At 40.3% G+C, this 16210-nt stretch overlaps 1 protein-coding gene across 1 annotated transcript in view; it reads left to right on the forward strand.

Moving 5' to 3' along the window:
- The window catches only part of EFHC2 (EF-hand domain containing 2), a 203088-nt gene that overhangs the window by 152867 nt on the left and 34011 nt on the right, over window positions 1-16210 (forward strand). The window contains 1 exon segment of the mRNA XM_060292248.1: window positions 2578-2583. Within this exon segment, the coding sequence (XP_060148231.1) occupies window positions 2578-2583 (6 nt within the window).

The following is a 16210-nucleotide window of genomic DNA, read 5'->3' on the forward strand; positions in this document are numbered from 1 at the left end:
TTTGATACATTACTCAAAGTAACCCATTACTTTCATAAACTACTCCAGAACATGAAGAGAAAATCAAAATTAAGAACTCAAGGAGGACATCTTATCTTGAAAGACTGGACCAGCATTGAACACTAAAACAGGTTTCACACACACACGCGCGCGCGCACACACACACACACACACACACACACACGGTTATACAGCTAAATTCAAGGATAAAACATTATTTCAAGAAGTGAATATTGTTAGAAAAATTGAAAAGGAAGATGACATGGTTTGTACCACAGATAAAATAGCCAAATAAAGAGAGTTGGGAAACTAAGGGCTGAATTATTCATATTTGATCTTGAGAGTAAAATCATATTTCATGCTTACCTTTGAAAATCATGTAGTTATAAGTTTTAAATATTTTAGGGAAATGTCAACTTAACCAAGATAAAATTCCAAATAGAATTGCAGAATCTAATAATCATTTCACAATGTATATGTATATCAAATCATCACATTGTACACTTTAAATATATATAATTTTGTCTTTTATATGCCAATAAAGCTGAGTGAAAAAAGAATTCTGGGGAGTGGGACTGGAGCTTGAGGTGGTGAGGAGATCATTATATAACTTTTTATATTTTTTGAATTTGATGACATTTTATTATTTTAAAACCTATTATTAGGAAACAAAGACAAGCATAAGGCATAGTGTTTCTTTCTAGAAAAATAAATTGCAGAATCTAAGAGCAAATCTAGTGTAGTCTTTATGGCAAAAGACAAGTAGCAATAGAAGGTAACGGGCAACAGTACATAAAAAACTGAAAACAAAACCAGAAGACAGGGGGGAAAAAAGTCCTAGGAGAAGTCTTGACCATAAATGTGAACTCCCTGATGGCCCCTGCAGCCATTATGACACATTCTGTCTTCTTGAGGTTGGCATATGATCATCTCTCTTTTACTTTCCTATTTAATTCCTTGAGCTCCCATGGGCCATATTATCAGGAATTCCTCTTGAGGAATAATCAATATATTCCTCCTGAGGCCTCTTCCCTTCCCCTTCCCCCCTAGTTGTCCAGGAACCCCAGGAGGGTGACTTTGTCCAAGGAGGGTCAGACCACTGCCCAACACCACTGCTGTGGCTCCTTGCTTCACAAAGCTGCTGTGGGAGACTGGTCCTGCCAGGCTGATGGATGCCACTGGGATGACTTCGCTGGCCAGAAGATCAGCGGCTAGGTTTTGCTGTTGTTTTAAGTTGGGAGAGACATGAACATGTCTATAAGCTGAAGAGAAAGGATCAATAGGGACCAAGAAATCGAAGGCATAGATGACAGACTGGATAGTTGATGGATCAGTGGGCAGTTAGGGATGAAGAAGCAGTTAAGGATGGGTAAAGGCATAGTTATGCCTTCGCCCATTCTCCACCATGGATGGCAGAAAACCTCATCTCCAGGTTAACAGAGAATATAGAGGTCCCGAGATACAAACCTCCCCCATGCCCCTGCATCCACAGCTTCGCATTCCTCCCTTCTCACCTCAGTAGAAAAGGCGTCCCCTCTGCTGTCCAAAGCTAGCTTCCATGATGGCCCTGTTTCCCAGACACTGAACAAGAAAGAGACTGGGACCCATCCAAGCACATCCAACCCTAGTTGATGCCTCTCAGCTCACCCTCTTGCCCTGTTTCCTCTGCCCCAGCAGCCCTTACTGGTATGCCTACACTCACATTGCTTCCTGAGTGCCCTGACGTCCAACTCTCTGTTCATAGTGCTTGCTTGCTTGACATCCTTCAAGAGATTCCCTTCACCTGTGGAAGAAAACCCAGATGCCCCATGTGTGCCTTTCATGATTGGGCCCCACCTGCCAACTCTCTAACTTATCTCTTGCTTCATTTCCCTATGTTCTAGTCATCCTAAGAATCCTGACCGTCTGGGTTCAAATCGTGGCTCCACCACGTACTAGCCATGTGCCCTTGGGCAATTTGCTGGAGCTCTCTGGGCCTTAGTTCTTCATCTGTAAAATGGGGATAGTCCAAGTTCCTACTTAAAGTGTTGTTATGAGGTTAAATGAGTTCATACATGTGAAGCAGTTAGATCGCTATCTGGCGTACATTAAGCACGTGATAAATCGTAGCTCCTGTTATTAGTACTTTGTACAGCTCCTGAGATGTACCATCCTCTTGCTCTCCTTGTATCTTTGAGGATATGGTTTTCTCCCATTCCTCCCAACCTTCTTCCCCTCCCCACCCTACTTTTCTGACTAGCAAATTGTCCTTCATCTGCAGGGTCCATCTGCTCTATTGACACCTCGACTGTGGAGCATTCCTAGATTTCCCCCTTGATGTGTATACATGCCAGACTGGATGAGGAGTACTTTTTCTGAGCTGGACATATCTTTATTATAGCCCTTTTTCTACTTTGTTGACTTAGCCTTCCTCTTGGTCTGTGATTAACTGTAGGGTGCAGGCATGGAGGGCTGGGAGTCAAATCTAGTCCATTCTTCTCTTGTTTTCCATCAGTTGATGTGGCCTGACATGAACTAAGTACTCATTTAGTGTTTGTTGAATGAATGAATGAATGAATGAATGAATACATAGGTAAGGGACATGTGCTGACAGAACACTGTAGAAGAAATATAATTTCCAAGCAAATAAGAGATGTTCAAGTTTATTAGTAATCAAATCACTGTTGATTAAAATGAGACATCATTTTTACCTGATGAGTTAGGAAACACTTTTAAAAATGATAGTATCTATTTCTGTGGCCTCTTTCTTGTTGCTGGTGGGAGGGTAAAAGCAATTTAACACCATGTATCAAGATCCTTTAAAATGTCCTTTTCTTTTGCCCACCTAATTGTACTTCTGGGACAGTAACAGAAATAATTTTAAATACAAACAAATGTTTATGCATAAATATGTACATTATGACATTATTTATATAAAAATTTGAGAAAAGCGCACAAAATATCCAATAATAGAAGAATGGATTAGCATTTTGGTTTCAGAAGAATGTGTGATGATAAGAAATGTATTAGTTAAAGGAAAAAAGCAGACTATAGAATATGTTTACAACTCTTAAGAAAAAAAAGACAAGTAGATACCCATGCATAGAAAAGAGAGTGTGAGGAAGTATACCAGAATGATTACTTGGTTATATTTGGATGGTGGGAGCGTGTATGGGTTTTTTTCCTGCTTTTATGTATTATCCAAATTCTCTATATTTAGAAATGTGTTCCTTTTACAATGGAGTAAAACCAATAAATTTTATATTTTAAAGTGTGTGCTCAGAAACAATTAAGAATCTGATTATATTTTGTTTGATATGTTTTGACATGAGTAAGTCTTAAATTACGAAGTTGATTTTAAGTACCGGAAGGCACAGATCTGGTCTTGTGTTCAGCCGATCATGTGACTAGTAAATAACCTGTGGGCTTATATGAGGTCACCCTCCATGTAAGAACCCACAGTTGTCACAGGGCTTAGCATGGCCTCTAAAACATCACATCTGGCCACCAATGAGAAAGAGTTAAAAACAAAAAGCCAAACAAGTGAGGTTTGCTTGGAGACAAATAATCCCTGAACACAGGATGGGTGTTAATGAAAAGGAAGGTGGTAGAAAACGAATCACTTTGCTTGTAAATGAAATGCATATTCATTCTTCTCTGCCCACATCGCAAGTTAAGCACCATCATCCCGGCGTCCACTTGCTGGATGCAAAAATCTTGCAAAAATCTTGACATGATTTAAAAAACAAAAAACAAAAGAAACCTCACTGTTGTCTTAGCTTGCTTAAATGCATATTGTACCAAACTGTAGAAGAATTATAGATGAGCGTTTTTAAGGGTTTCTAAAATTGTACCCCTATGAAGAATATTGCTAATAATATACAGCAATTACTGTTAACTGCATGAGAATATCTCATTTTGTTTGGCTACACTTAAACAACCCCAAAGTTGAGTGCACCAAGACATACTGGATTTCAAACTAAATAAATCAAAATTACCATGTACATTCCACTACATGTCAAAACAGGAAAAGCCATAGTATTTGATGTGAAATGAAGATTAGAGCAGTAATAGAAAACTAGAAGCTGCTTACATTTATTTGGAATAAGAAAACAAGCCCAATGATTTTCAATGCAGATGTACTTCTCTTTGAGAAAATACATCAGAAAATCAATTTACAAAGCAGAGAAATTTGGCAGTAATTATTATACTGTCAAAAGATTCTTTAGTTTCTGAAGAACTTATTTTCAGAGTTCAGTGTGCTTGCTTGTCGTTAACAACTTGACAGATATTAGAGGAATTTAAAGCTAAGGTATTAGGTGCCAATGCCAATTAAAAATGACCAAAATGAAGATAGAGTATCTTTATATGTAATAGAGAGTGAAAGGGGGCATCTAATTTGAATTCTAAGAGTTAAGCATTTGTGCAGTGTCTCAAATCTATCCATTATATAAAGGAAGGCACACCTGGAGCTTATTACTTTATGACTTCAGACTTAAATCCTGAATTTGACTATTTAAAACAAGTGTGCCATCTTCCATTTACATTCTGTGATAAATTCCATGATTTCACTCATCAAAGACATTTCACATTTTTCCAAGATAAACTTGCTTAAAGGAGGTAACTCATCCAATTTAATACAACATGAAACTGTCCTCATTTTGGGATGATGAGAATAAAAATTGCTATTGTTTATTGAGCATTCATACAGTTCCAGGCACTATAGAAAGCTAAATGCTTTTCATACCTTGCAAACTTAACCCTCATTTTTCATTTATTCAGAAAACTATTTATTACAGAGTGCTTACTATGTGTCAGGGACTATTGAATGTGTTGGGGATTCAGCAATGAACAAAACAGACAAATAGCCCTGCCCTCTGTGGAGCTTACGTTCTGGCAGGGGAATAAAGATGATACACAGAATAAGAAAATAAATGATACACTAGGTTGGCGTATGATGAATGCCACTGAGGAAGAGAGAGCAGAGAAGGGGTTAGGGAATGCCAGGCTTATAGGGGGAGGGGTCACACTTTTGAAAAGGATGGTTAGAGAAGGCCTCATGGAGAAGATGACACCCAAACAGATGTGCCTGCCTTGTTTGAGGAAGAGCAAGGTGCGCAGTATGGTGGGTGCAGAGAGAGAGGGGACAAGGTCTGAGAGAGAGAGTAGAAGAGGGGCCGCATCATGTCGGGCCTGGTAGGCCATCATGAGGCTTTTGGGTGCAACTTCAGGAGAGATGGTAAGCCCTCAGAGGCTTTTGAACAGAGGCATGATATGATCTGACTTAACGTTTTCACAGGATCATCCTGGCTCCTTCGGTAACATAAAATTCTGTGAAGCAGGTGGTCTTGTCCAATTTCACAGATAAGGAACAGAGCCTCAGAAAAGTTAAAAATTTGCCAAAGTTCCCATTTATTAGTGAATTTGTGGGGCTGCAATTTTAATCCAGGTCTGTGTAATTCGGAAGCTCCCATTTTCCCCACTAAACCACACTGCCTCCCAATTGCAAACAGGTTGTGACCCAGGTTGGGGTAGATGATTTTCTTATAGTCTGTGGTGACCTCTTTTTTTCTTTTTTCTCCAGAGTCCCTTGGCTTCTCTGGCGAGGCCACCATGTCACACAACTCCAGGGGACACAATTTATACCATAAGTCTATAAATGTTCTCCCTGGAGGTGGGCAGTACCCAGCCAACATGGCCATGTGTAACGGCTTTGTTCTCCAGTGAGATTGAAGAGCTCTGTAAATGGTTTTGAGCTATAGTTAGGCTGGTAGCAAAATCTGGTAAGACATTTGTACTGGCTCCATTTGATCTATCTTTCCATTTCTCCTTCCTCTGACACATATTCTACCAGCTGTCCCTACTACTCTCTGCGGTCTGGCAACACACTAGTCCAGCACTATGCCAGGCTAGGACGTAAGTTATGGGAAGGCAGGGTGTTCTACTCTGTATGGGCAGCTTAGGCCCACAAGTAACAGAAAACCTGAGGGAATGTAAGATGTGAGCAGGTGTGCCTGGCTTCTGATTAGACAAAGTGAAACACATTTTATTTGTTGAATATCAAATTGAAGGAGATGATAGGGTGCTATCTAACTGTCATTAAAATTGCCGCTTGGTTTAATTTAGGCTCAACCAGATTTTCTTGTAAGCCTTAGGGCCCAAGGCTTAGACTCTTGAGCCCTTGTTTACATTGAAACTAGTTTTTTTAGTTTGTTTGAAAGACATTGCTTACACTTTAACAATTCGATATGTAAGAAAATACCCCGAGATTCAGACCTTTAAAATGACGTTTTGGGGCTTCCCTGGTGGTGCAGTGGTTGAGAGTCCGCCTGCCGATGCAGGGGACACAGGTTCGTGCCCCGGTCTGGGAAGATCCCACGTGCCGCAGAGCGGCTGGGCCCGTGAACCATGGCCGCAGAGCCTGCGCATCCGGAGCCTGTGCGCCACAACGGGAAAGGCCACAACAGTGAGAGGCCCATGTACCGAAAAGAAAATGAACTTTTGATTCACCATTACTTGATTGGGTGACTTTAATGGAATTATGTCTTGTAAAACTATTTAGCATTTCATGTTTCAGAATTCTGCATAGTTACCTCAATACCTTAGAGCAGTTTGGCTTTTCTTTTAGTCTTATGGCTTTAATTAAAAAAATGGAGAGAAAATCATGGCAGCATCCCTTATAAGATTAATTAAATATTACTGTAATGATCTGTATAAAATATTAGTGCCAGAAGCATAGTACAATATTGAGTAAAGGCAAAGGTGACTGCCATTTGAGTCTTTAAGATGAACAATAGCAATCACAGAATACCAGATCTCTAAAATTATGGCTACTTTTTAAAGTGCGTTTTTATTTTCCTTAAATGATGGGGCAGGAAGTACCAAGACGAGACTTTGCTCTCAGATCGTATTTGAGGTTCACTCTGAAGGTTTAAGTGAGAAAGGGCTATGTGTGATGGAAGTTGGACCTTTGTTTTTGTGACTGCTGCTAGCAAAAATGGAGTATGCAGAAAACATTTTGGTGGGTCCTCAATAAGTTAAACATAAAATTACTTATGACCCAGTGATTCTACTCCTAGGTATATACCTAAAGAATTGAAAACAGGTGTTCAAGCAAAAACTTGTACATGAATGTTCATAGCAGCACTATTCACAGTAACCAAAAGGGGGAAACAACCCCAGATGTCCACTGATGCATGAATAGATAAGCAAAATGTGGTACATTCGAACAATGGACAATTATTCAGCCATAAAAAGGAAGGAAGTACTGATACCTGCTGCAACATGTATGAACATGAACACATTATGCTAAGCGAGAAAAGCCAGACACAAAAGACCATCCTGCATAACTCCATTTATATGAAATATCCAGATAGGTAGTCTGCAGAGATAGAAAGCAGATTAGTGGTGGCCAGGTGGGGAGAGGGCTGGGGGAAGGAAGAAACTGGAGTGATTGCTTCTTTGGGGTGATAGAAATATTTTGGAACAAATAGAGGTGTGGTTGCATGACATTATGAATGCACTAAATGCCACTAATGGCAGATTTTGTGTTCTGTATATTTCACCACAATAAAAAGAAACGGAATGTGCTACTTTTGAAAAGATTCCTCATTCTTGGTGAAGCCCATTAAAGTTTGACAGGGTGAGGTGGGTCCTAAAGAAGGGACACGTGGTAAACACAGGGCAAAGGGTTTAGTAGGGCGAGGCTTGCACTGCCTGACTGGGATCGCTGGTGCCAGGACCTGGCTCGTGTGAGTGCAGCAGCCACCCTGGCCGCCACTCAGGGGCCCCTGGTGTCCTGCACGACTGAGGGCGGCTTTAAGTGTGGGGCAGCTTGTTTGGAATCCTCACATAAAGACATGGAAAGCGAGATAGCTTCAAGATGGCGGAGGAGTAAGACGTGGAGATCACCTTCCTCCCTACAAATACATCAGAAACACATCTACATGTGGAACAACTCCTACAGAACACCTACTGAATACTGGCAGAAGACCTCAGACTTCCCAACAGGCAAGAAACTCCCCACGTACCTGGGTAGGGCAAAAGAAAAAAGAAAAAACAGACAAAAGAATAGGGATGGGACCTGCACCAGTGGGAGGAAGCTGTGAAAGAGGAAAGGTTTCCACACACTAGGAAACCCCTTCGCGGGCGGAGACTGCGGGTGGTGGAGGGGGGAAGCATCGGAGCCATGGTAGAGAGCGCAGCAACAGGGGTGCGGAGGGCAAAGCGGAGAGATTCCCGCACAGAGGATCGGTGCTGACCGGTACTCATCAGCCCGAGAGGCTTGTCTGCTCACCCGCCGGGGCGTGCGGGGCTGGGAGCTGAGGCTCGGGTTTTAGTCGGATCCCAGGGAGAGGACTGGGGTTGGCGGCGTGAACACAGCCTGAAGGGGGCTAGTCACCACAGCTAGCCAGGAGGGAGTCTGGGGAAAAGTCTGGACCTGCCTAAGAGGCAAGAGACTATTGTTTCGGGGTGCGCGACGAGAGGGGATTCAGAGCACTGCCTAAATGAGCTCCAGAGACGGGCGCGAGCTGCGGCTATCAGCACGAACCCCAGAGACGGGCGTGAGACGCTAAGGCTGCTGCTGCGGCCACCAAGAAGCCTGTGTGCAAGCACAGGTCACTCTCTGCAACTCCCCTCCCGGGAGCCTGTGCGGCCTGCCACTGCCAGGGTCCCGGGATCCAGGGACAACTTCCCCGGGAGAACACACGGCACGCCTCAGGCTGGTGCAACGTCATGCTGACCTCTGCTGCCGCAGGCTTGCCCCGCACTCCATACCCCTCCTTCCCCCCAGCCTGAGTGAGCCAGAGCCCCCTAATCAGCTGCTCCTTTAACCCTGTCCTGTCTGAGTGGGGAGCAGATGCCCTCAGGTGATCTACAAGCAGAGGCGGGGCCAAATCCAAAGCTGAACCCCAGGAGCTGTGCGAACAAAGAAGAGAAAGGGAAATCTCTCCCAGCAGCCTCAGGAGCAGCAGATTAAATCTCCACAATCAACCTGATGTACCCTGAGTCTGTGGAATACCTGAATAGACAATGAATCATCCCAAAATTGAGGCGGTGGACTTTGGGATCAACTGTAGACTTGGGGTTTGCTTTCTGCATCTAATTGGTTTCTGGTTTTATGTTTATCTTAGTTTAGTATTTAGAGCTTATTATCATTGGTAGATTTGTTTACTGATTTGGTTGCTCTCTTCCTTTTTTGTAATATATATATATTTTTTTTCCTTTTTCTCCTTTTGTGAGTATGTGTGTGTATGCTTCTTTGTGTGATTTTGTCTGTATACCTTTGCTTTTACCATTTGTCCTAGGGTTCTATCGGTTTTGTTGCTTTTTTTGGAGTTTTTTTTACAGATCATTGAAATTACTTTATTATTTATAACACTTCTAACACTTAAACAAATTATTATTTTATGGTTATTCATTCCCCAAGAAGAAAATGGGTACAGGATCTTTCAGTAACGAAGTTGGAACATTGTAAAAGTAAATACAGCATTTGACAAGGAAGATGACATAAGTCTGTCCTGTCATTTGATGTAGAAACAAATGCTGCTTAACAAGGTTGAGTCTCTGGTATTATTTATCTCTACTAACACTTCTTAGAAGTCTTGTGCCTTAACAAAATGCTGTGTGATGACAGGTTATAATATAATCCCAAGATTAAAGCTATTTTGCTTATATTTATCTATTTCCATAATGTATTTTTTTAATTTATTTTTTATACAGCAGGTTCTTATTAGTCATCCATTTTATGCACATCAGTGTATACATGTCAATCCCAATCACCCAATTCATCACACCGTGACCCCCACCCCCCACTGTTTTTTTTTAAGTATACTTTTCAGCTCTTTTTAATCATTGGTGGACTTGTGTTTTTGTTTGATTGCTCTTTCTTTCTTTTTTTATTACTTTTATAATTTTTCATTTTTAATAATCTTTAATGTTTTAATTGTTTATTTTAATTATTTTATTTTACTTTCTTTCTTTCTTTCTCTCTTTTTTTATTCCCTCCTTTTTCTTCTGAGCTGGTGGCTGACAGAGCCTTGGTGCTCCAGCCAGGCATCAGGCCTGAGCCTCTGAGGGGGTAAGAGCCGAGTTCAGGACACTGGCCCACCAAAGACCTCCTGGCCCCATGTAATATCAAACGGCGAAAGCTCTCTCAGAGATCTCCATCTCAACGCTATGACCCAGCTCCACTCAACGTCCAGCAAGCTACAGTGCTGAACACCCTATGCCAAAAAACTAGCAAGACAGGGACACAACCCTGCCCATTAGCAGAGAGGCTGCCTAAAATCATAATAAGTTCACAGACACCCCAAAACACACCAACAGACACCGTCCTGCCCAGCAGAAAGACAAGATCCAGCCTCACCCACCAGAACTCAGGCACCAGTCCCCTCCACCAGGAAGCCTACACAACCCACTGAATCAACCTTACCCACTAGGGGCAGACACCAAAAACAACGGGAACTATGAACCTGCAGCCTGAGAAAAGGAGACCCCAAACACAGTAAGTTAAGCAAAAGGAGAAGACAGGAAAACACACAGCAGATGAAGGAGCAAGGTAAAAACCCACCAGACCAAACACATGAAGAAGAAATAGGCAGTCTACCTGAAAAAGAATTCAGAGTAATGATAGTAAAGATGATGCAAAATATTGGAAATAGAATAGAGAAAATACAAGAAACATTTAACAAGGACCTAGAAGAACTAAAGAGCAAACAATGATGAACAACAAAATAAATGAAATTAAAAATTCTCTAGAAGGAATCAATAGCAGAATAACTGAGACAGAAGAACAGATAAGTGACCTGGAAGATAAAATAGTGGAAATAACTACTGCACAGCAGAATAAAGAAAAAAGAATGAAAAGAATTGAGGACCATCTCAGAGACCTCTGGGACAACATTAAACACACCAACATTCAAATTATAGGTGTCCCAGAAGAAGGAGAGAAAAAGACAGGGACTGAGAAAATATTTGAAGAGATTACAGTTGAAAACTTCCCTAATATGGGAATGGAAATAGTTAATCAAGTCCAGGAAACACAGAGTCCCATACAGGATAAATCCAAGGAGAAACACACCAAGACACATATTAACCAAACTATCAAAAATTAAATACAAAGAAAAAATGTTAAAATCAGCAAGGTAAAAGTAACAAATAACATACAAGGGAATCCCCATAAGGTTAACAGCTGATCTTTCAGCAGACACTCTGCAAGCCAGAAGGGAGTGGCAGGACATATTTAAAGTGATGAAAGAGAAAAACCTACAACCAAGACTGGTCTACCCAGCAAGGACCTCATTCAGATTCAATGGAGAAATTAAAACCTTTACAGACAAGCAAAAGCTAAGAGAATTCAGAACCACCAAACCAGCTTTACAACAAATGCTAAAGGAACTTCTCTAGGCAGGAAACACAAGAGAAGGAAAAGACCTACAATAACAAACCCAGAACAATTAAGAAAATGGTAATAGGAACACACATATCAGTAACTACCTTAAATGTAAATGGATTAAATGCTCCAACCAAAAGACACAGACTGGCTGAATGGATACAAAAACAAGACCTGTGGCTTCCCTGGTGGCGCAGTGGTTGAGAGTCCGCCTGCCGATGCAGGGGACACGGGTTCGTGCCCCGGTCCAGGAAGATCACACATGCCACAGAGCGGCTAGGCCCGTGAGCCATGGCCACTGAGCCTGTGCGTCCGGAGCCTGTGCTCCGCAACAGTCAAGGCCACAACAGTGAGAGGCCCGCGTACCGCAAAAATAAATAAATAAATAAACAAGACCCGTATATACACTGTCTACAAGAGACCCACTTCAGACCAAGGGACACATACAGACTGAAAGTGAAGGGATGGAAAAAGATATTCCATGCAAATGGAAATCAAAAGAAAGCTGGAGTAGCAATTCTCATATCAGACAAAATAGACGTTAAAACAAAGACTATTACAAGAGACAAAGAAGGATACTACATAATGATCAAGGGATCAATCCAAGAAGAAGATATGACAATTGTAAATATTTATGCACCCAACATAGGAGCACCTCAATACTTAAGGCAAATGCTAACAGCCATAAAAGGGGAAATCAACAGTAACAAAATCATAGAAGGGGACTTTAACACCCCACTTTCACCAATGGACAAATCATCCAAAATGAAAATAAATAAGGAAACACAAGCTTTAAATGATACATTAAACAAGATGGACTTAATTGATATTGATAGGACATTCCATCCAAGACAACAGAATACATTTCTTTTCAAGTGCTCATGGAACATTCTCCAGGATAGATCATCTCTTGGGTCAGAAACCAAGCCTTGGTAAATTTACGAAAATTGAAATCGTATCAAGTATCTTTTCTGACCTCAATGCTATGAGACTAGATATCAATTACAGGAAAAAATCTGTAAAAAATACAAACACATGGAGGCTAAACAAAACACTACTAAATAACCAAGAGTTCACTGAAGAAATCAAAGAGGAAATCAAAAAATACCCAGAAACAAATGACAATGAAAACACGACGACCCAAAGCCTATGGGATGCAGCAAAAGCAGTTGTAAGAGGGAAGTCTATAGCCATACAATCCTACCTCAAGAAACAAGAAACATCTCAAATAAACAACCTAACCTTACAGCTAAAGCAATTAGAGAAAGAAGAACAAAAAAAACCCCAAAGTAAGCAGAAGGAAAGAAATCATAAAGATCAGATCAGAAATAAATGAAAGAGAAATGAAGGAAACAATAGCTAAGATCAATGAAACTAAAAGCTGGTTCTTTGAGAAGATAAACAAAATTGATAAACCATTAACCAGACTCATCAAGAAATAAGGGAGAAGACTCAAATCCATAGAATTAAAAATGAAAAAAAAGTAACAACTGACACTGCAGAAATACAAAGGATCATGAGAGATTACTACAAGCAAGTATATGCCAATAAAATGGACTACATGGAAGAAATGGACAAATTCTTAGAAAAACACAACCTCCTGAGACTGAACCAGGAAGAAATAGAAAATATAAACAGACCAATCACAAGCACTGAAATTGAGACTGTGATTAAAAATCTTCCAACAAACAAAAACCCAGGACCAGCTGGATTCACAGGTGAATTCTATCAAATATTTAGTGAGGAGCTAACACTTATCCTTCTCAAACTCTTCCAAAGTATAGCAGAGGCAGGAACACTCCCAAACTCATTCTACGAGGCCACCATCACCCTTATACCAAAGCCAGGCAAAGATTTCACAAAAAAAGAAAACTACCTACCAATATCACTGATGAACATAGATGCAAAAATCCTCAACAAAATACTAGCAAACAGAATCCAACAGCACAGTAAAAGGATCATACACCATGATCAAGTGGGATTTATCCCAGGAATGCAAGGATTCTTCAATATATGCAAATCAATCAATGTGATAAACCATATTAACAAATTGAATGAGAAAAACCATATGATCATCTCAATAGATGCAGAAAAAGCTTTCAAGAAAATTCAACACTCATTTATGATAAAAACCCTCCAGAAAGTAGGCATAGAAGGAACTTACCTCAACATAATAAAGGCCATATATGACAAACCCACAGCCAACATCATTCTCAATGGTGAAAAACTGAAACCATTTCCACTAAGATCAGGAACAAGACAAAGTTGCCCACTCTCACCACTATTATTCAACATAGTTTTGGAAATTTTAGCCACAGCAATCAGAGGAGACAAAGAAATAAGAGGAATCCAAATTGGAAAAGAAGATGTAAACAGTCACTGTTTGCAGATGACATGATGCTATACCTAGAGTATCCCAAAGATGCTACCAGAAAACTACTAGAGCTAATCAATGAATTTGGTAAAGTAGCAGGGTATAAAATTAATGCACAAAAATCTCTTGCATTCCTATACACTAATGATGAAAAATCTGAAAGAGAAATTAAGGAAACACTCCCATTTACCATTGCAACAAAAAGAATAAAATACCTAGGAATAAACCTATCTAAGGAGACAAAAGACCTGTATGCAGAAAACTATAAGACACTGATGAAAGAAATTAAAGATGATACAGACAGATGGAAAGATATACCATGTTCTTGGATTGGAAGAATCAACATTGTGAAAATGACTCTACTACCCAAAGCAATCTACAGATTCAGAGCAATCCCTATCAAACTACCACTGGCATTTTTCACAGAACTAGAACAAAAAATTTCACAATTTGTATGGAAACACAAAAGACCCTGAGTAGCCAAAGCAATCTTGAGAGTGAAAAATGGAGCTGGAGGAATCAGGCTCCCTGACTTCAGACTATACTACAAAGCTACAGTAATTAAGGCAGTATGGTACTGGCACAAAAACAGAAATATAGATCAGTGGAGCAAGATAGAAAGCCTAGAGATGAACCCACACACATATGGTCACCTTATCTTTGCTAAAGGATGCAAGCATATACAATGGAGAAAAGACAGCCTCTTCAATAAGTGGTGCTGGGAAAACTGGACAGCTACATGTAAAAGAATGAAATTAGAACACTCCCTAACACCGTACACAAAAATAAACTCAAAATGGATTAAAGACCTAAATGTAAGGCCAGACACTATCAAACTCTTAGAGGAAAACATAGGCAGAACACTCTATGACATACATCACAGCAAGATCCCTTTTGACCCACCTCCTATAGAAATGGAAATAAAAACAAAAATAAACAAATGGGACCTAATGAAACTTAACAGCTTTTGCACAGCAAAGGAAACCATAAACAAGACAAAAAGACAACCCTCAGAATGGGAGAAAATATTTGCAAATGAAGCGACTGACAAAGGATTAATCTCCCAAATATACAAGCAGCTCATGCAGCTCAATATCAAAAAAACAAACAACGCAGTCCAAAAATGGGCCAAAGACCTAAATAGACATTTCTCCAAAGAAGATATACAGATTGCCAACAAACACATGAAAGGATGCTCAACATCACTAATCATTAGAGAAATGCAAATCAAAGCTGCAATGAGGTATCACCTCACACTGGTCAGAATGGCCATCAAAAACTCTAGAAGCAATAAATGCTGGAGAAGGTGTGGAGAAAAGGGAGCCGTCTTGCACTGTTGGTGGGAATGTAAATTGATACAGCCACTATGGAGAACAGCATGGAGCTTCCTTAAAAAACTAAAAATAGAACTACCATATGACCCAGCAATCCCACTACTGGGCATATACCCTGAGAAAACCATAATTCAAAAAGAGTCATGTACAGCAATGTTCATTGCAGCTCTATTTACAATAGCCAGGACGTGGAAGCAACCTACGTGTCCATCGACAGCTGAATGGTAAAAGAAGATGTAGCACATATATACAATGGAATATTACTCAGCCATAAAAAAGAAACGAAATTGAGTTATTTGTAGTGAGGTGGATGGACCTAGAGACTCTCATACAGAGTGAAGTAAGTCAGAAAGAGAAAAACCAATACCGTATGCTAACACATATATATGGAGTCTAAAGAAAAAAAAATGGTTCTGAAGAACCTAGGGGCAGGACAGGAATAAAGACACAGATGTAGAGAATGGACTTGAGTACATGGGGAGGGGGAAGGGTAAGCTGGCACGAAGTGAGAGAGTAGCATGGACATACATATATACTATCAAATGTAAAATAGACAGCCAGTGGGAAGCAGCCACATAGCACAGGGAGATCAGCTCCGTGCTTTGTGACCACCTAGAGGGGTAGGATAGGGAGAGTGGGAGGGAGACGCAAGAGGGAGGAGATATGGGGATATATGTATATGTATAGCTGATTCACTTTGTTATAAAGCAGAAACTAACACACCATTATAAAGCAATTATACTCCAATAAAGTTGTTAAAAAATAATAAAATTTAAAAAGAAAAGACATGGAAAGCAGTGGAATACTGAGGTGTTTAAAACCCAGGCATGCAGAACACAGCAGATATAAATTTTCACTGCTGTGAGGTCAGGATAATTTCAGTTTATCCAATGAAAAGGAAAATAAACTTTTTTTTAAACATCTTTATTGGAGTATAATTGCTTTACAATGGTGTGTTAGTTTCTGCTTTATAACAAAATGAATCAGCTATGCATATACATATATCCCCATACGTCCTCCCTCTTGCGTCTTCCTCCCACCCTCCCTATCCCACCCCTCTAGAGGAAAATAAACTTTTACGACCTGGTGGGGCTAGAGCAGGTTTAGTTAAAGGTACGTGGTAAGTTT

The sequence above is a fragment of the Globicephala melas genome, chromosome X (assembly GCF_963455315.2).
Source record: "Globicephala melas chromosome X, mGloMel1.2, whole genome shotgun sequence".
In the NCBI taxonomy this organism is placed as follows: domain Eukaryota; kingdom Metazoa; phylum Chordata; class Mammalia; order Artiodactyla; family Delphinidae; genus Globicephala; species Globicephala melas.